This window comes from Gadus chalcogrammus, chromosome 8, assembly GCF_026213295.1.
Source record: "Gadus chalcogrammus isolate NIFS_2021 chromosome 8, NIFS_Gcha_1.0, whole genome shotgun sequence".
Taxonomy (NCBI): Eukaryota; Metazoa; Chordata; class Actinopteri; order Gadiformes; family Gadidae; genus Gadus; species Gadus chalcogrammus.
In genome coordinates, this window is record NC_079419.1 from 9,649,244 (window position 1) to 9,670,469 (window position 21,226).

General features: G+C 43.4%; 2 protein-coding genes across 2 annotated transcripts; one reads left to right on the forward strand and one right to left on the reverse strand.

Moving 5' to 3' along the window:
• Positions 1-143: 143 nt before the first annotated feature.
• On the reverse strand, positions 144-5,202 carry ndufv2 (NADH:ubiquinone oxidoreductase core subunit V2). Its single transcript, XM_056596409.1, has 8 exons — positions 5,084-5,202; positions 4,136-4,198; positions 3,231-3,293; positions 2,961-3,077; positions 2,328-2,496; positions 1,301-1,410; positions 438-514; positions 144-337 (listed from the first exon to the last, which is right to left on the reverse strand). The coding sequence occupies exons 1-8, from the start codon at positions 5,123-5,125 to the stop codon at positions 244-246; spliced, it is 735 nt and encodes a 244-aa protein (XP_056452384.1). The 5' UTR covers positions 5,126-5,202; the 3' UTR covers positions 144-243.
• A 637-nt stretch (positions 5,203-5,839) lies between these two features.
• On the forward strand, positions 5,840-19,399 carry acss2l (acyl-CoA synthetase short chain family member 2 like). Its single transcript, XM_056596408.1, has 18 exons — positions 5,840-6,118; positions 6,431-6,626; positions 8,311-8,402; positions 8,632-8,735; positions 10,365-10,437; positions 10,962-11,037; positions 11,428-11,512; positions 11,892-12,029; positions 13,239-13,409; positions 13,662-13,795; positions 14,086-14,218; positions 14,745-14,801; positions 15,059-15,139; positions 15,344-15,452; positions 15,705-15,773; positions 17,371-17,547; positions 17,683-17,757; positions 18,727-19,399. Exons 1-18 carry the CDS (start codon positions 5,986-5,988, stop codon positions 18,852-18,854), a joined length of 2,031 nt encoding a protein of 676 aa, XP_056452383.1. The 5' UTR covers positions 5,840-5,985; the 3' UTR covers positions 18,855-19,399.
• Positions 19,400-21,226: the final 1,827 nt, after the last annotated feature.

Genomic DNA, 21,226 nt, shown 5'->3' on the forward strand with positions numbered 1-21,226 from the left:
ATAAGCTGGGTGGCTGCTTCGGCCTGGCGTTGAGAATGCAAATACATGTGCATTGCATTGTAATGCAATACTGCATCACAAGTAGCATTTCGAACATTTAAAGCACAGACCTCTTTATGATATTGCAATATGCTGAATCATTGAGTGACACAGAGAGCCATGTACAGATACATTAATATTTTATTTACATATGCAATCATAAAACATATCAGTCTAGGGATTGGTTGATGCGGCCATCCGTGTTTAGAGGTCTGCTCTCACACCGACCCCCGGCCCGGGTGGCGGTTCAGTCAGAGAAGTTAGACCCCCGGCAGGCTCACAGGAGAAACGACCATTCCTAACGGGCAACAAAAATATAAATGTGAATAAGAAAAGAAAAAACAATAGCTGTAGCAAGACATTATTTGATTGGAACTAAAATTGTTGTTGGGAATTACCTTGGCCCAGGTGGCGGCACCCTCCCAGCCTTAAGTTCGTCAATAATGTGATCCATGTCCTCGGCAGTGAGGTCCTCCTGGATGCAAAGAAAAAAGATTGATCGTTGATGACACGAACAATGGGGCAAAGGAGGCAAATACACTGCCGCAAGGAAAACATTGCAATCTAGGCAACACAGAACAGCAAGTTAGGGCTAATGCGCGCGCTCTCTTCTGAGTGTTTAAATATAGATGCGGGTAGATTTGTTATTGCCTCAAAATGTCCCTGATGGACGGGATATGGGATATTTTCTGTCCAATGGGGAATTAAAGAGGCCGCGGGGCACCGTTTATGCCCTCCCCAGGGTTTCATCAAGGGGGTATTGGGACCACAAGTCATGGTCTAACACACAGTGGTAAGGAGATTAGTTAGCCATAAAGTTTGCCACTTATCGCCCAGCCGACTGCTACCGTTAAATGGATGTAGAAAGAGATGGCATCCAAGGGTAGATGGCGAACACGTACAGGACACAGGAGTATGATACTACACCATAGTGTTATCAAATCCTCGAAAAGGAAACACTGACTGTTTTTACTAGCGGTTTGCCTTTTTTTCATTGCTCCTGAGCTTTGTTAATCTGAACATGGGGATCTCATTGAGACTTCCATTAGTTATATTGGATCGCTTATAGCATATAGAGAACGCCAGACCATAATCCTTCAATCGGACAAAAGGGTGCCTACGTAACCCAGATACAATGAATGGCTGTTGCTACCCGTTGGATCTTCTAAAAATATCAAACATGATATACGAACCATTTTATATGAGCCTCTACCACTCTGTGCATAGGGTGCACAGAGTGGTACAGGCAGGGAATACTCACATAGTAGTTGTCATTGATTTGAACCATGGGAGCGTTCACACAAGCACCCAGACATTCAACCTCAATGAGGGTGAACATCTTGTCGGGTGTAGTCTCCCCCACCTTGATACCTGGAGAAGACATTGAAAACACAGGCCCCTATGTTTAGTCTCCAATCACACTGCAAATGAGGGACTTCAATTAAGCCAATCATGCTAATAATCTAAAAACATCACAAATTCAATAGGAAGTGTATATTGAATTCCTAAGGACATATGATGTACATTTATGCCATGGTTATTGGATACATGTGGCCATACAGTTTCCATTCTGCAAAGCCCTAGTGCGATGTGATGATTGCAATAACTTTGGGGGGGGGGGGGGGGGGGGGGGGGGGGGGGGGGGGGGGGGGACAGAGGAATGGACCAAGGTATCAGATTTAAAGTTAATTCTAGCTGAACAGGGTACATTAAATTCTTAGTGTGGAGATATGTTTGCAGGGTTTGTCACTTGTACTTTTCGAAGTGTTGTTATTGTGGCCATGTTTAGGGCTCTCTCATTCCATTTATGGTCCCTGAATCAGCTCCCCTATTTCACAATGAAAGCCCTTCAATCATTTTATGCAAATCTATTGTAGTGTTTTGAAACCGAAGTAGACCATCCACTGTGGCTGAATAACAATATGTCACATCAGCAAAGCTAGTCCACTTCATCCTTTGTTGAGTGAATTCAATTACCTGGGGCGCGGGGAAATAAATTACCAAGCACCACAGTATCTGTATGTGTGGGTTGTTTTTTTTACTCTTAATAGGATTTGACATTAGCTTCCATTGTTAACCACTGACACAATTATCGCTAGTTTCTGGATTCAGACCAGGCGTGTAATACCTTTTTACTTAAAAACAACCGTCAAGTGCTCAAAAAAAGTAGGACGATGATGCAGCTGTAAATGTGCACATCTGTCCTCAATCTCAAAGAACCTATAAGAAGGCATGTTGGTCTTTTCTGTCGGGGTCCTTATTTTGATACGGTGAGCCAGTTTGGTTACCCAGTTTGGTTTTGAGGGCCTCCAGGATGCTGTCGGAGTTGCAGAGCATGCAGGGGGTCGTGGTGCAGATCTGGATGAAGTACTTCCCCACCGGCTGACGCAGGAACATGGTGTAGAACGTCGCCACCTCATACACTCTCATCGGAGCGACTTCCAGCACCTCTGCAACCTGCACCAAAACATGCACTCAAATCATTACTTTAGTGCTCTGAAAAGAACGAGGGCACCTAGGGGTCTCGCTTCAGACAAACATTCCAATTGCAGAAATGTCATTTGTCTGAGTTGTTTGGTCGTTCCAGGCCAGGAAATTGCTATTGGTAGTTCCATTTGTCCATCTATCCTAAAGAAACTATGAATATTTAATCCAACATTTTCAATAAAGTCAATTTGCACAGAGATTTGATTATTGCAATGGTATTATTGAACACGTTCAGGCCCAATCAAATTATTCCTGTTTTAATCGCACCTAAGAAAACACATTGTTGTGGTGACAGCTAGTTCACATATCTATCTGTGTGATTGTCTACATTATAAGAGCATTATTGAATCGGAAATTAACATTGGATGGGATTCTGGGAACAAAAGAACAGCATGTACCGGACAGCCAAGAGACTTGATTAGGAACAGCCGTACCTTGTTCATGGCAGAGATGGGTAGCCATCCATGTTGCCTCTGGGCTAAATCCAGAACTGGAATAGTGGCTGCCTGCTTGTGACCCACTGGGTACATAGAGATGATCGCATCAATTCTCTAGGGGAGAAAGACATTGGGAAAAAATTATAAATAATGTAGAATTACATAACAATCAGGAGAACTGTTTCTTTATTAATTTCAACTATACAGCACTCTTAAATAACAATTACCCTTGATTAAAGAGTCATTTATATTTTACATCTAACATACCTTTAGGTTCTCCGCAGTGAATTCAAAAGGGGTATCAGGGTTGTTGTCTGCGGTGTCCCTGTGCTGGAATTAAATGGTTAAGAATTGTTAGTTACACACATTTCTATTTGTAAATAGTGAATAAACCATTTTTTTCTTTTGAATTTGATATTGCTGGGTGTAGACAGCTGGGTTTGGAGTTTTTTTAATTCAATATATGTAGGGTTATATGTGTGGCTTGAGCAGGCCAGGTGTGGTTTCCAACCATGAACAAAACCCTCACCACAGATGACAGGCAATGTACAGTATGTATTTTTAAGTATTCCTCTCTGCACACTGCCCCCTTGTGAGTAAATGGAAAAAGCTAATTTTCATCGATGAACAGTCCTACCGACCTCAATTTGCATTTAATTTCTTTGATAGGAAGTTCAACACCAACACGTGTGAACATGATTACTCTCACATTCAAAATCGTGAAGGAAAAGACAAAACAATCGGCAAGTCTCCTTTGGGGCAGGTTCAAACACATTGTGTCATCGAGGGACTGTTCTCATGGCAATTTTCCATGACATACTGTTGCAGCTCTGTAGAGCTACTTTTACTTTTACTACCTTTAAGAAAGCAGTACCTTTGAAGCTGACCAAAATAAATACATTAAAATTAATTTACCAATAGAAAGTTTAGAGACACACTATGACAGTACAGTACAATGTCATTCCAAGATCAATGGATAAATAAATATTAAGAAAATACTGCAGAAATATATATAGACTATTCTATTTTTAGTACAACAAAAGTCAGAGGCAACCCCTTTCAGTGTAAACAGTACAACCATCCAATGAACTTGACCGCATTTCAAAGAGATGGAAGGAACATTTAAATACAAATATATAAATCTGCCCATTTCAGCAGAGACACTGACTTACCACAAAGATGCCCCCTGCTCCTGCACGTGCAGCAGAACGATGCAGACCTCTTACCTGCCTCGCCTGTTAACATGGAAAATAGGTCTCGTTTAATCACATCGCAGTAAACTTGCTGTACAGCTGGCAGTATCCAAAAGATAATCATATCCACTTTACAGAAAAAACAGATGAAAAATTTGCTAACACTTATTTATAGAAAATTACAGTACAATTTAGGCAACCTTATTTGGCTAAAACATGGTACACTAACCATTGGCAACATTGAATTGAATGTCTCCATCAGTGACAATGAGAAACACTGAATGCCTTTAGATCGATGCGCTTTGGTTATTATTGTACCAAAAATATACTGTATAATATTAAAGTCATGCATATGTGTAATGGTAACTTGAAATTTGGATATGAATGAATTTGTTTAGATGCACCGTCTATATCCTTCGAAGGTTGTGTGACACTTCATTGTTTTCAATGTGATGGTTACGTGACCAGTAGCATGGTATATTACTAGTGTTTGGTCACATAAGGCTGTCATAGTCAATATCTGACATAGGTGACTCACACATTGTCCGATTTTGTAATTCGTATGCCAAAAATGAAGATAATCAATATTGATATCATTAGGTTATTTTTATCTACATTCAATCACAATGTTTGTCCTCCTATGAAATACTCCCCTTCACAAGATATCGAAATCTCAAAAGGGCAATACTGTAAACATGTTATTGTCATCACAATTAGCAAAAGTGCTTCCAAGTATAACCATATTTTATTCTGCCAGTGTGTCAGCTTGCAAGGTAACCTAGCTTCCTTGCTAACATTGGCTAACGATAGCGGCCTGCACAACTTGCCCTTGTGACATGTCCTAGCCTATACATCTTACAGGACGAGGTTTAAAGTCTTAATATCTATCGTGATTAACGTAATATAAATGGAGTACAGAATCCGTACCGTTTGCGAAACCGCAGATCGAATAGCAGAAGACAAAAACATGTTGATAAGTTTTTGTCCCGACGTGCTAACGCTGACACGGGACTGCAATGGCCGACCACAACATACAAACTGCGATCGATCTTGATTATTCAGGTCTGGTAATCGGTGCAACGTCACTGGCACAACCAATGGATCACTGATAGAAAAACTGAGATAAACACATTACTGATACGACTAGTATTATTACCTAAATTCAAGAAGTATGTGTATACATGTCTATTTCATTGGTAGATAATAATAATAATAATAATAATAATAATAATAATAATGTATCATTCATATTTGAATATGAACGTGACCCTCATCGTTCAACATTGACAATGTAAAATCTAAATCTATTTTACACGATTACAAAAGCTGCAGCGATCTTTTTATTTATTACAGGGTATGTCTGTTATTGACAGATGGTATCTATGTTTAGTGGGAGTTATTAACAGAAGCCTACTCAGGAAATTGTGTTACAGCTCTCTGTTTCGTTAATCTTTTATTTGACTAGGACGACCATTCCCAGAGTGTCAACACTTTGAATCCCAACCATTCATCTGCTTACAAACCTCCTTCTTCCGAATATAAAACATAATGTGATAAACAGACCAGGGACTGTTCAACCAATGAAAAAGTAGGAGTGCCGAACGCTGCGAGATTCATTGGTTCTATTGGAGCTGAGCAGACTGGAAGAGGCTCGGCCGACGGATTCAAGGTGTGTCTCCAGTGAACAGTTGCCTTTCAGTACGCGGGCCCCTGAAGTGTTCTTACATTGGCCCAGGAGGACGGTCAAATCCACAGTGACATCGGACTTACCCCTCTTGCAGCGCATCATTAGATGATCTGTAGATCGGCCAGAAGTCTGTCTCCTCAACATGGTTATTCCTGGTTCTCGTTATATCGAGGAAAAAATGTATCATCCTCCGCTTGACTTGCAGAAAGATGCACATGTGCCTGATTTCAACTCCTATCTGGAACTTTACAGAAAGTCTGTGGAGAATCCAGACGGTATGTCTCATACATTAGTGGTGTTGCCTGTGTGTGTGTGTGTGTGTGTGTGTGTGTGTGTGTGTGTGTGTGTGTGTGTGTGTGTGTGTGTGTGTGTGTGTGTGTGTGTGTGTGTGTGTGTGTGTGTGTTTCTGGGATAAACACTGCTGCTATCTGTGCATACATCTCCGTCTGTTTCGGGCATGTTTTCGTGTGTTTTTGTCTTTCAACATGTGTAAGTCTGTGTGGATCTCTAACTTGCGTTATAGTGAACTATTTGGATCCAGGATCACCAGCACCACTATCACTTTAAAATGTCTTTCCTCACTATAGCCTTCTGGAAAGGGATCGCGGATGAGTTTTTTTGGAAGAAGCCAGCAACAGGACCAATAATGCAGCACAACTTTGACGTGACTAAAGGCAACATTTTCATCAAATTCATGGAGGGAGCAAAAACCAACATCTGCTACAACGTCCTGGACAGGAACGTGAGAGACAAGAACCTGGGTGAAAAGGTAGCCTACTACTGGTAAGCATCATGGGTAGGGGACAGATGAAACCACTGTGTATCATCATTGCTGACGAAAGGCATTTGATGCTATACATGAAATACATGGGCCTAAGTGTACGCTGACTCTAAGAACTGTGGCATGAATCCATTCATCCCAGTTAACCTCCATGACATCTCTATGTTGCTCAGGATTTTCCAGCTATAAAGAAGCCCATTTTAATGCTTACAATTGAATGATTGAATTGTCATTGAAATAGATGTATATCTGGTCTTGCCTTGCATCCACAAATATTAGATTGCCCTTTAACAAAGGTTGTTGTATAACAACCCAAGACCACCCACCCTGTGTTATCATAGCCTGTACTTTTAGTACGTTCATTGTTTTATTCAAATGGGGAAATATTTAACATCCGAGGCATCAATAAATGGTTCCGCCACAATGACGTTAATGAGCTAATGATTAAAATAGGAACTCGGACAACCTAAACCCACATGACGTAGTGACTGGCTGCACTCCAAAGCAGCCCTTATGTCACGCCATCTCTTCTGTGTCGTCACTGAGTCCTATCTTCTTTCATTGGTCGTTCTTGCTTCACTTGCATAAATCCTTCAAATTTGATTTTGAGAATGAATGAACATTTTAACAAAACCCTTTGAAGCAGCACCTTTGCAAGAAAAATGTCTGCTATTTCTAACACAAATTACCCTATAGTGTTCCCCTAATGTTTACAGGATATATGTTTTTATTGGGCTTCAGTATACTGTCTGCACATAGTGGAGAGACCGTACAAGAATGCTTTTCGAGGATTAAACCCTCCTCAAAAAAAAACATGGTGTGAAATTGTATGTAATGACCTCAACATTAGAGGTCTGTAGAAACAGAAGACAAAGGTGGCTCTTATGAGTTCCTTTGGTTGGATAAAGTCCACTATACTCTCTCAAATTATGAAGTTCCTGAACATCTTAAAGTGTCAAATGAACTGAGCTATTCTGGCTATAAAATGCATTTCCTTTCAACTGCTTCCAATAAACTTTAGGGGATTAATCATTAACTTGAGAATGTGAGGTAGTGTCTATTGCTGGTACTAAAATATTTGTTCATGTTTTAGCCTTGTCAGAGAGGTTATTTGTATGCTATCTGTTGGCATTGATGGTATGAAGATAAGGGCATTAAAGGGGGGCTTTGAATAAGAAGCATCTTTTTAAATGTAGAGAATAAAGCTATCTGTGTGTGTGTGTGTGTCTTTTTTTCTTCTTCTTTTTTTACAGTAGTAGTGCTTCCTTATTGCACTGCATTGAGGGATTAGCAGTAAATCGTATCCCAGCTGTTATCAGCTGGTTGTACCAGCTTGTAGATGGTTGCCAAAGGGGGGTACCAGTGTCAGAGTCAAGTTTAGCAGCAGGCAGGTTGCCAGTTTGACTACAGGCCTGGGTGGATGCAGAAACACTCACACTGTCAAGTATCCAAACCTAATATAGGCATAGAGCCGCTGGTTGGGACACAATATCTCTTTCTATGAAGCAAAAGTCCTTTCTAGATTTGCTGTGTTATTACCAATTTGCTGTCGACCTAGTCAGTGGCATGTATACGCAAGGATGAATGGGAACCTAGCTTTACATTAGGTAACACAGACACAATACGTCACTTCATGTCCTATTATTATTGGTTTATGGTTGTATTTTTGTGGCTTTGTCCTCCCAGGGAGGGGAACTCTCCCGACCAGACCATGGTCATCACCTATGGCCAGATGTTGGGTCAGGTGTGCAGGTGTGCCAATGTCCTGAAGAAGTTGGGTAAGGAGAAGGGACTACACTCCCCATTCCTCAATATTAGATGTTTCATTTCAAGGATAATTTAATACTACTGTATTGTAGCATGGTTAGAGAGCCCAATCATTTTGCAAATATTATCAAATAAGTCCCTTTCCGCAACAGAACCATTTAATTTCAACGGCAATTTCCGCCAATGGTTTTCATTCAACATGTAGTGTTGTTTGTATGTGTCTTTGTTTCCTGGATCCAGGTGTAAAAAAGGGGGATCGAGTGGCTATCTACCTTCCTATGATCCCAGAGTTGGTGTACACCATGCTGGCCTGCGCCCGGATAGGAGCCGTCCACTCCATCGTGGTGAGTTCTTCTAACAAGCACCCCTGCTGCCCCCTTAAGGGCTGATTATGGTCCCACATTCACGCAACACAAGGGGGTTACGGACTTGCGGACCCTCCTTGCGTCCACCGCAAGGGCCTGACGTGCGCCTCCCAAAAATGTTAACCTTGCGTCGAGGCGACGCAGCAGCAAGGGCTGTGATTGGTCCGCTTACTAAATCCCGACGCAGAACCATAAAGGTTCACGACTGCGACGAAGTGTCTGTGTGGTCATTACGTTGTGTGAACGTGGAACCATAATCAGCCCTTAACCCCTGCACCACAACCTGTTATTAGGATAGCACAATTAGGTAACAGATTTCAAAGGCTACATCTTATTCATGAAAGGGCCTAAAATGTATGCCCGCCAAATCAGAGTATGACTCAATGAATTATACATGATACAAATGAAAGCAAGAATTCACTCATGCATTCCTACATATTTTCATCTCATTGTTCAGCCCCAAATGGGATCAGGAAATTCAGTGTCTTCTGTCTCTAATCCCAAATGAGTTGGGAGGTCCCCTTTCTTTCGGCAAGGAGAGACAGAAGTAGGTTAGCGGTGTTCGTTTCACTGACCCAGATTTCCCATTGGAAATAGGCTATCGACTGTGATAATGTGATTATAACCTAGAGCGTAATCACCTCTTGATGGTCATTTAGGACCATTTACGCAGAACCCTACATGCTTTCACTGGTGTCCTAATATAAGCTAGCTATATGGGTCAGACGCTTGCCATTTCTATCCAATCTTCAGAAAGAATCTTGCTAGCAAACTAACAGTATTATAGCTGTTCAACCACCCACAGCCAAGTCCAGCTTAGCATTTCACTTAAACCATGTGCTGGCTACTCGTGTATGGTTTATTTTTATCATGCATGCTGGGCTATTTTTCCAAAGGCTAAAATGTTAGCATCCCCCGGTTGTCCTTGATCATTGTGCTCGTAAATTCACTAATGCGGGGGCTGGTGTGTGTGTGTGTGTGTGTGTGTGTGTGTGTGTGTGTGTGTGTGTGTGTGTGTGGGTGTGGGTGTGGGTGGGTGTGGGTGTGTGTGTCCTAGTGTTAGATTTCATGGTGAGAAGCATCATTTGTTAAAGGGCGTTATTATGCAAATCCAAGGACTTGTTAATATGCAGATGCTAACTCTCTTTGAAGTGTATCAACTCCTAGAAAATAATTACTCCACCATCTGAAAATGTAGTTGGAGTTATATAAAGTACAACATAGATCTTATATATATTTATAGCTAATGCTCTGCAGGCTGTGCCACTCCCGTCATTGAGTCCGGAATCATAACGCTGTCCTCCATTTTGATACATTATAGTCTTAGTATTAATATTAAATATAAACCTGAAGCAGAACGCACATGCCTACTAGGCAAGCACCTCAGAAACTCTTGAAAGTAACTCTGCTTCTCTGTCATATCTTCCCCTTCTCTCCTTCCCTTTCTGGTGTGTGTGTGTGTGTGTGTGTGTGTGTGTGTGTGTGTGTGTGTGTGTGTGTGTGTGTGTGTGTGTGTGTGTGTGTGTGTGTGTGTGTGTGTGTGTGTGTGTGTGTGTGTGTGTGTGTGTGTGTGTGTGTGTGTGTGTGTGTGTGTGTGTGTGTGCATAGTTTGCAGGCTTCTCCTCTGAGAGTTTGTGTGAGAGGATCGTTGACGCCCAGAGCTGTGTGTTGGTGACAGCAGGTACACTTTACAATCCCAATTCCTCACCTCACACAAAAGCCTTGAGACTATCACACAAGCCCTTTTCACAGGCACACGGCCCAAATGGGTGTTTTGGGGCCTGCAGTGAACCAGGAGGAGGGAGTCATCTACTGAATAGGATCAAAGCGGTTAGCTGTGGACGTAGTGGTTTTGGTAACATCGGCCATATAGGGGGGGCACGGTTCGAATAATTGCGGTCAATGCAATTTGATAGCGGATAGAATCTTTACTAGAGGGTTAGGGCTGTGATGGTGTTGAGTAAACAGTATGTATTTATAACATTGAATCATTGTGTACAAAGAGTCGTTCATAGGAACTGTTCATAGGACAATTCGTTCCCATGACCCCATTTTGTCAGCGTTACTTAAAAGTGTAAAAACAATGGAAGATGCATTGCTTGCTGCAGATATTATCGCTGAACTTACATATTTGCTATGTGAACATTTCCTTTTCTGGTCACCGCTGCCTCTCTCTCCTATGGATGCTGTGGTGATATGTCTCAGACGGTGTATACCGAGGAGAGAAACTGGTCAACCTGAAACAGATAGCAGATGAGGCTCTGGAGAAGTGCATGGAGAGGTCAGTGTCCACAAGGAGCTCTCTGTTTGCTTACTTCCGCCAACAACAACAGGACCTGACCCGGGCGCGATGAGTCACACTGTGTGCACAGTTTCAATGCACACACAAACACAACCACACATGCATGAGCACACACAAGCACACACACAAACACACGCACACATATGGAGCTGTTGACCTCATCAGTGAACATCAGCTCTCCCAAGACGCATGCTCGCCGAACCACATTTATCCTGCTAGAAACTGTTGGCTGTGAACAGTGAGGCCTTGATATTTCTTGATCCATACAACATAGTACAGTTCACTTACCAGTTAGCTGGCAAAGATCGATGCGTGTATAGGTGTCTGGACGCATTTGAGTTGAACCAAAACATATTCATCTCGTTGCAGATCATCGCCCTGTGTCACAAAATGTCTGGTGGTCAAACACCAGGGGCTCAGGTCTCAAAACGGAGGGGCCTGCAATGGACTGCAGGTGAGTGTTCTTCTAACAGTCCACACCTGTGCTCCATTGGCCAGGTCACAGCCAGGAAGTAGTCTGTGAGGAGCTTCACTGCATTTAGGATATGATAAGATCATACTTTATTGATCCCAGATGGGGAATTGGAGAACTAGCATTGAGGAAGCACCGGATGTCAGTGTCAAATGTGTAGCATTTGGTAATGTTTACTTCTATTGTTGCAAAAGATAATACGCCATGCACACACACGCACACACACACACACACACACACACACACACACACACACACACACACACACACACACACACACACACACACACACACACACACACACACACAGAGGCCTGCATTTTTGAGGGTGAATATCTGGGTCTCCGTGTGTTCTGCTCAGACGTCCTGGGACAGTGGGTGTGACGTGTGGTGGGACGAGGCCATGCGGGACGTCCCGGAGGAGTGTGACCCTGAGTGGATGGATGCTGAGGATCCCCTCTTCATCCTCTACACCAGCGGCTCCACCGGAAAGCCCAAGGTAGCGTATACCAACACCCCCGGTGGTGCTCAATGTATGGGTGGAGATCATAACCACTTGGGTTGGGTCCTGACCCGGTGCCATGGCAACACGAACAACACAACCACGGTGGGGTTTTCAGTTTTTCATGTTGTATTATGCTATTGTTTCCACCAGCTATTCAGGCTGAAGGGGGCGAAAACTATCCGGTTTCGTTTTATGCGGTTCAGGAATAGCTCCATAAAGGAGGAGTCATTGCGAAACCGCATTGAGCTGTAGATACGCTGTAGTAAATACTCAAGGCGCTTTTAAATTGAGCAGAAATATTTTTTTAATGTAGTTAGTAATAACATTTATCAAGGGGCTGTATTCTGTACCGACAGCGATATATTGATGCACTTCTTATGACAAATGTACTTATTGTAAGTCGCTTTGGATAAAGCGTCTGCTAAATGCCCTAAATGTAAATGTAAATGCGGTTAAAGCTACAAAAAGAATATAAATAAAAAATTAATAAAAAATTCAACGCAACTCTGACGTCGCCCAGGTGGTGGGGGGGCTAATGACGTCATCTTTTGCGTTTCACACACGAATCCTAACCCTAACCGCACAGGTCCGTATAGATTTGAAACCACCCTCGGACATAGTTTCAGAAATGTGCGGTTTCGGGCACCAATTCGCCGGCTCCGTCTGGACGGTCGGCCGAAACTCACAAGACTTACTCACAAGACTTTGGTTTCACCAAAAAATTGTGTAGACAGGGCCTTACTCTGAGTCGTTTTTGCCAACAGGGGGCATGTCCTTTCCATGACTTTTTACTTCCACAGTGAGCGTGTTGTGGTTTGTGTCATGTTACACATTAAGGGTGACAGGCTTACATATGGCCAAACATCGGAATGGATATTCTTTGACAATTTAAGTTGACCATATCAATATTCTGAACATACTGTGTTGAAACATTTTAAGCCATCATGCCTTCAGTAACACTTTGTTAAAATTTGGTTTAACAGTTTTGGTTAGCTGTGACTGCTGTCAACAATCAAATTGAAATAGAGCTATATTGTTTTATACTGGCAGGCATTCCCATTCTGAGAAGTGAGTCATAATATCGCACACTGGGCTCTTTGTGTCAGTTGACTAATTCATTTCCTTGAATGGGTATGTGCTTCTTTGCGTCTGTGCGTGTGTTTTTGTGTGTGTGTGGCGTGTGTGTGTGTGTACCGTACACAGGGTGTTCTCCACACGGTGGCCGGCTACCTGCTCTACACATCGCTGACCTTCAAGTGTGTCTTTGATCATCGCCATGACGACGTGTACTGGTGCACCGCCGACATTGGCTGGATCACAGGCCACTCCTACATCACCTACGGCCCGCTGGCCAACGGCGCCACCAGTGTCCTGGTGAGAGGGGCCCCCCCACGGTGACACTGGGGGAGTTCACGATGATCAAGTGGCCCTGCGCCCTTTTATAGGTCATGTGGTGTATGTAGGCTGTATGGGGTTCTTGTTGAATTATGCACATGCTTGTGGTGTGTCATTGTGTCATTGCGTGTGTGTGTGTTTGTGTGTGTGTTTTCGTGTGCGTGTGTGTGTGTTTTCGTGTGTGTGTGTTTTCGTGTGCGTGTGCGTGTGTGTGTGTGTGTGTGTGTGTAGTTTGGGGGCGTCCCCGTCCACCCACACGTAGGGCGTTACTGGGAGCTCATTGAGAAATACAAAGTGACCAAGTTCTACACGGCGCCCACCGCCCTCCGCCTGCTGATGAAGTACGGACACGAGCCTGTGGAGAAGTAAGGCGCGCACACACAGACACAGACACAGACACAGACACACACACACACACACACACACACACACACACACACACACACACACACACACACACCAACGAAGGGGAGGGACCCACTTAGGTTCTTAGTAGTGGCCCATTTGAGTAGTTATAATCAAAGTTAGGTTTGGATCAGGTTAACCCCCTCATCACACTCCATTTCTTATTTAAACTGCATCTTTAAATTCAAAGACTGGGATGGCTGGATACTTGGATGACGTAAAGTGATTCTATTGGTCCTGCTTCCTTTAGGTACGACCTCTCCAGCCTGAGGATTCTGGGTACTGTGGGAGAGCCCATCAACCCAGAGGCGTGGCACTGGTACTACGAGGTGGTCGGCCGAAGCCGCTGCCCCGTGGTCGACACCTTCTGGCAGACAGAGACGGTAAAGGGCTGCTTATGGTCCCACGTTCACGCCACGCAAGGGGGTCACGGACACCTTACTTCCTTGCGGTCCCTCCTTGCGTCCACCCCAAGGGCCTGACGTGCGCCTCGCAAAAATCGTAACCTTCCTTCAGGGCGACGCAGCAGCAAGGGCTGTGATTGGTCCGCTTGCTAAAACCCGGCGCAGAACCACAAAGGTTCAGGACTGCGTCAAAGCGTCTGCGTGGTCTTTGCGTTGCGTGAACGTGGAACCATAATCAACCCTTAAGTGTAGGATATTTAGTGCTATCAATTGCGGCCTATTGCCAACAGCGTTCGCAGTGACCCATGTTTCACCACAGACGGGTTTCACCACTTTATCTTATTCATTAGTTGCCAAACCCAGGGCCGTCATAAATCATTATTACGTTATTACGTCTTCCTACATGTATTTGCATTTAGTACGCATACAATATACAGTGTTGGTTATGAGCATAAAATGCCGTTTGTCGCTGCTTGTCAGTCATTTAATTCCCCTGTCTTTCCAGGGAGGTCACGTTCTGACCCCGCTGCCCGCTGCCACGCCTCTGAAACCTGGATCGGCTGTGAGTGACACAAACAGCCTCTTAGTCCAGTCTTAGTTTCGTCCACTGGACGTGCCGCCATGTTTGTAGTTTTTCTTTAGTGGGTCATGGAGTTGAAATGGTTTTGATGGGGTCTTCTCCTTTCGTTCTGTATCAGAACATAAGGACTCGGCACTCGGCTGTGGGTTATTGTCTGGAGACATCCAGCGATGCAGTGTGGACGTTAAAATAGATTCTTGACGGGATGTCATAATAATAATTCCTGTGCCACATTTCAGACATTCCCTTTCTTTGGGGTGGAACCGGCCATCCTGAACGAACACGGAGAGGAACTGGAAGGAGAGGCTGAGGGTTATCTGGTAAGTTCACAAAACATACGTATAAAGACCTATAAACATAGGAATATTATTTTACCCCCATCATCCCAATAGACTCAAAGTCATGAACTGTTGCTGCCACAAAGATACAACATGACTAAATGTCAATGATTACAAGGATTTCGCTGCAAATGACACAAGACTGTATGTGGTAGAAGGAACATTTGCTTTGTCTTTTCTCTATAGGTGTTCAAGCGACCGTGGCCAGGAATCATGCGCACGGTGTACAAGAACCACGAGCGCTTTGAGAACATTTACTTCAAGAAATTCCCTGGCTTCTATGTGACTGGTGACGGTACGTCAAACACACACATACTAAATGCTACTCCGTCTGTTGTGTGAGGAAATCTACCTTAAAATGTTTACACACTCCCATGATCTGGGGACCAAACAACCATGCATATAGATTTTGCACTTGGATCCAAGATACATTTATTAACATAACAACCGGACTAGTTTAAATGGAATATGTTTTTCATTGGCTGATAACTTGATGGAGAAAGGAATGATGGAAAAGCATTTTTGTCTCTTGCTCTCTCTTTCTCAGGTTGCAGGCGAGATAAAGACGGTTATTACTGGATCACAGGCAGAATAGACGACATGTTGAACGTATCAGGTAATACTGACATAGTCCACTAAAGTATTTGTGCCACTAGCTTAGACTGTATCATGAATGTTATTGTTTTGCAATAACCAGCTTTGATTACTGTTAGGATTGGCCCAAGCCATGTCCAATAATTTGTGTGATTTGAATGCTAGAATGTTTCATGCCAATGGACGTAAAAATGTTGGTTGTCACTTGGTATCACATTCTTCCATTGGGTATCAGCTAGCCTGAGAACAAGACAAATCTGCAAGCTAATGTTATATGTGCTCTGAATATGCGTCAGGCCGCCATTCAAGCAGACCTGGCCTGGGTCGGCCCAATCACCTTCATTTATCTATTATGGGACAGGTTTAAAATGACAACTCTACACAGGAGCGCCATCCAGACATATTCAATAGCAACAAAGACGGCTGCCACTGCTGTGCTGTGTCACAGCAGGTTTCAATGCTCTGATTGGTTGTAGGTGAACCCAATTGGATGGCACCATTGTAAATGCTCCATGGAAATGGAAAAATAACAGGTTCCAGACTCATAACATTTGCAAATTGGTCTGGCGATGTAAGGCTAGGCATCACCTGTCAAAGCTTTACGAAAAATCATATCCACAATGACAAACTATACTCAGCTTTTAAGTTAAATTGAATTATTCGTCAATATTGTATACATACTCTCAAAGGAAAGAAAGAAACATTCAATGCGCAAAAGGCTCCAATATTCTTCACACTGATGGCTTTAGCGCTTGTGTTTGTACATCCAGCTTACACAATCCATAAACCATAATGTGTCACACATTATGCAGACTAAGTCATAAAGGATTCAGACTTAACAATAACAGTTTAATAAGTGAGAGAGGGTCGCTAGAGGTGGGCGGTTGGAAGGTATTCACAGTGGTGGATGGCGCCACATATTTCATTGTTGTTCCTGAACAATCAATCACATTATTGTTATAATAATACATGCAATGCAACTGGTCAAGTATGCCCTTGCATTTAATTGTATTTGTTATACTTATCTCAATGCTAGTCCATTGTACAAGCGCCATCAGGCCTACTGTTTAACCTTGTGTACACAATTGACATCATTTGTTTGTTGCCACGCAAGCAAAATACAGGGAAGAAATCAACCCACACAATTGACTAGTTGGGATATGGAAGTGGGCTTGTGAGAGCCTCCGTTTATGCATGTTTATCTTGTAGTTTATTTCATGAGTCGCCGTTGTTTCTTGTTAGATTAACTGTGTCACCATGTTCATTATCCAAGATGTGTTTTAAAGGGGACACATTATACCACCAGGTGTGAGTGTGATTAGCCATTACAAGCCGTTTTGAAAATGTGCAGCTTCTGACATCACAGGTGGGCGTATTCACCTAGATGTGTGCTGGATAGATCAGTCCACCAGCCCACCCAGTGGACGGTAGCAAACATTGCTCATCTCTCCGTCATACATCTAGGTGGACACGCCCACCTGTGATGTCAGAAGCTGCACATTTTCAAAACGGCTTGTAACAGCTAATCCCACTCCCACCTGGTGGTATATAATAAAACATAAGTAATAGAAAATGTCCCCTTTAAGCGGTTCTCCTCCCCTTGTGGCCCCGCCCCCCAGGTCACCTGATGAGCACGGCGGAAGTGGAGGCCGCCCTGATGGGCCACCTGTCGGTCGCGGAGGCAGCGGTGGTGAGCCGGCCCCACAAGGTGAAAGGGGAGTGCCTGTACTGCTTCGTGAGCCTCAAGGACCACCTGGAGTTCACCCCCTCCCTGGAGGGGGAGCTGAAGAGGCTGGGTGAGGGCACAGGCTGGGGAGGACGGAACAGATACCTTTTGGGTTGGGTGGCACTGGTCAGATCGTTGGAATTGTACTGGTTTGAGTGGTTGGAGATTTCGAGTGACTTACCTCTTTGTGTGTTTTCTTTTCCAGTGAGAGAGAAGATTGGACCGATCGCCACACCGGACTTCATCCAGAACGCCCCCGCACTCCCAAAAACTCGCTCAGGTAGGGTTTCACATGAGTAAAACCCTTGTGTATTTTGCATTGAATATATATATATATATTAATATATATATATATATATATATATATATATATATAGATATAGATATATATATATATATATAGATATGATATAGATATAGATATATAGATATAGATATAGATATATAGATATATAGATATATATATATATATATATAGATATATATATATATATATATATATATATATATATATATATACATACTTTTTTTTAAGACATAACAACAAGAATTAGCGTATGAGATTCAGACAATATCTATAATGATATGGGGATTTTTATTGTCAAACATAATGAACAACATAAGCTCTTTAGGGCTTCCATTGCGTAGTACACCATCTCTGTAGTCCTAGAGGGCCCCCTATTGGCATAGTTCTATATAGCGTTATATAGTGTTGGCATGCGAGCTGTATTGTTTTTTTTTCCTGTTTACTACATAAGGGATCATTTATAGAATGCCGGTCATTATCGGGAAAATAAGCCCAGGCAGAAGCCCTGAAGGCGCTTATTGTCGATAACGACCGGCGTCGTTCTATACATTATCCCGCTTATTACACGCCTACTTGCCAAAACGAAGAAAATGACTTTTTACAATTACCATTCGTAATGTTGATCAGCTGAGAAAGTCCGCCAAAGATGTTGACGTTGCTTAGCAACCGAATATGCTGGGGTTGATCAATTGCCGGACTACTTGCAGAGTAAAAGAAAGATGTGAATCAGAGGCAAAAAAAACAACTTTCCTTGACAGCGGTCATTATATGATAACCAACGGTCAATTATCGAACAATAATTCACCGCCGTAAGTCGGGAAGACCCATGCAAGTGAACGGAGTGTTCCACAGCATTGAGAAGAGCCCTGTGATTAAGCTTAATAATGTAGTTTTTGTAGTGTTTGTCGTTGTGGTACCACTGACTCCAGTCTGTCTCTATAGGGAAGATCATGCGGAGGATCCTGAGGAAGATCGCCCGCAGCGAGAGTGACCTGGGCGACCTCTCCACCCTAGCAGACCCCAAGGTGGTGGAGGTCCTACTCAGCCAGAGATCCCAGGCCTTAGGCTGAAAGAGTCCTTTCCCAGGTCGCTGTAGTGTAGTTCTGTCAAAGGGACGTCTCCTCGCAGGGTCTTCCAGGAGCTCCGTTCTGTAGTTCAGCCTCAGACTGTTTTTTTTAACGTTGGGTTCACCGGTGTCCACAATTAATTCCCTCTGCGTCTCTTTTTCATGTCCCCTTTACTAAATGAACATCTTTTTTTACCTTGTTTTAATTTTTCTTGACAGGCACTTAACACAAATATCATTCATGGTTGTGGGGGTGGTGATGGAGATAATGATGAGGTTAAAAGAGGCAAACACACAAGCTGTGGCGAATATTTCTCACAATCTTGACTTAGTGACCTCATATTGATATCACTTTTCAAAATGTAATCTTAAAATGCCAGTAATGATATAGGTGTTTCTTTTAAACATGAAGGGAGAAAATAATTATTTTCTCCATCGAAGCATCTACTTGTCAAAAAACATTCATCTTCGTTCAATTGTGTGCAGTATATTTTAATGACTACTGATGATTATTTTGTTATGACTTGCAAATAAACTTTTTAATATTTAAAAAATGTATCGTCTCTCAAATTTCAAGAGTAGAGAAATGGTAGATAGATTGACAGAGGGGGAACATCACTGAGGAAGGATATAAATCCGATTAGGATGCAGCTGAGACCCCACTGGTCGATGTACAGTATGCCGGATTTGGAAGTGAAATAACGCCCCCTTGTGGTAGTAATAAAACCCTGCAGTTTGCCTTGCTTACAGCTTTTGATCTAGTTCTAGTGATCTAGTTAGGCAAGAGATTGGAGGGCCGGGGTCAACCCACCTGTTAACCCCACGGCTCTGACACCACGGCAGCCAGTGGTTGAATATGCTGTTGCTATGGCAACGATGACCACCGCCACAACCGCCTGCCCCTCCCTGTCTCCTCCCAATCCGGTCTTGGGTTCATTGTTACACACAATCATTGACATGTGCGTGTGAACATGCCTGTTCACACACACATATACACTAGCAGTGCACGCACACACACACACACACACACACACACACACACACACACACACACACACACACACACACACACACACACACACACACACACACACACACACACACACACACACACACACAGGATAGGCTCTAGCGGGGCATCAGAGACCACTGGAGTTGAGTTTATGACTATTATCAAAGGGTTTATGAAGATGAAGTAGCCAGGCTTGATTTTGGACTAGGCCTACTTAATTCCCTGGTAAATGCAACTAAAGTGAGCTCAGAAATATTCACTTAAAATGGTAGCTTTACCAAACCAAACTGGCTCAAACACACAGATCAGCATGAAGACAAAACTTTTTGCAGAGGAAACGTGTTTGTGTGTTATATTAGGAATATAATTTGAGTTCCCCTCCCAAATATGCTTCTGAGCTCTGAATATTCTAGAAGATTATGGCCCACAACCAATGGCGTCTATATGGGGGAGGGACGAGGCAGGGAGGGGGAGAGGGAGAGGGCGCGAGAGAGAGATAAATATATACTGCGTTCAAGACAAGAGAGAGAGTTATATCTCACCGTGTGTTTATGTAGGTAAATCTGTCTGTGTGTGTGTATATAGGCTGCATATGTTCCGTGGAGAGTACTTCTTGCAGGTCAATGGCAAATAATAACACAGACACAAAGGACAAGTCAAGAGCGACGCAAACGCTCTTCTATAGAAAGACAGATGGCGCGATTGGATTAGAGGCCCGGTTAATCTCAGTACAACGGCATAAACACAAGTGTCTTGTTATTTTCCATGCATCATGGTCAGCCTGACCACGGGATTGGCACACTGTGAATGCGTCGGTCGAAATGTATAATGGCCCTGTTTCTATGCTCGGCCGTGCACCTGTTGAATGAACCATCACAGGCGATCGCAATAGACGCATATGCGACTCATGACTGTTTCCAGAATTATGCTAATACGCTATTCATCAGAATAATGCCATTATTCTAAACTTCGATGAACCCAAGTAGGGCTCTGAGAACCAAAGTGAATGGTTGTTAAGCAGATCCGCGGTCAGCAGTTCAAAACGGATTCCAATCAAAAGAGACTCTATACATAGGGGCCTACACTGGATAGGGGTCCGGGGCCCCACTGGGTACCAAGTGGGAACAGCAGCACGCCAGGCGCCAGCCTCATCCAGTCCTTGGTCAGAGACGTCTTCCTCCTCGTTCAATGGAAATTATCCATGTTGGCATGTTGACAACACGCTAATCGCACCGGAGTGCCCAAACCGTCGCGCGAAGCTCAACGAGCGCAACGAGCGCAAAGCTGCAGCGCTGGGCCTATGTCGTGAGGGCTTAACGTGTGGACCATTGCATGATGCTCAATGCTGTTTGATGTGAACCCCG

Excerpts from the sequence above, each read along its gene's own strand:
- ndufv2 (XM_056596409.1), bottom strand. The coding sequence starts at position 5,125 with ATGTTTTTGTCTTCTGCTATTCGATCTGCGGTTTCGCAAACG. Across the intron at positions 4,199-5,083 it reads GATCTGCGGTTTCGCAAACG|GCGAGGCAGGTAAGAGGTCT; the intron begins GTACGGATTCTG and ends CCATGTTAACAG. Across the intron at positions 1,411-2,327 it reads GGCCCTCAAAACCAAACTGG|GTATCAAGGTGGGGGAGACT; the intron begins GTAACCAAACTG and ends TGTCTTCTCCAG.
- acss2l (XM_056596408.1), top strand. The coding sequence starts at position 5,986 with ATGGTTATTCCTGGTTCTCGTTATATCGAGGAAAAAATGTATCATCCT. Across the intron at positions 13,796-14,085 it reads GGACACGAGCCTGTGGAGAA|GTACGACCTCTCCAGCCTGA; the intron begins GTAAGGCGCGCA and ends TGCTTCCTTTAG. Across the intron at positions 14,219-14,744 it reads CCTTCTGGCAGACAGAGACG|GGAGGTCACGTTCTGACCCC; the intron begins GTAAAGGGCTGC and ends CTGTCTTTCCAG.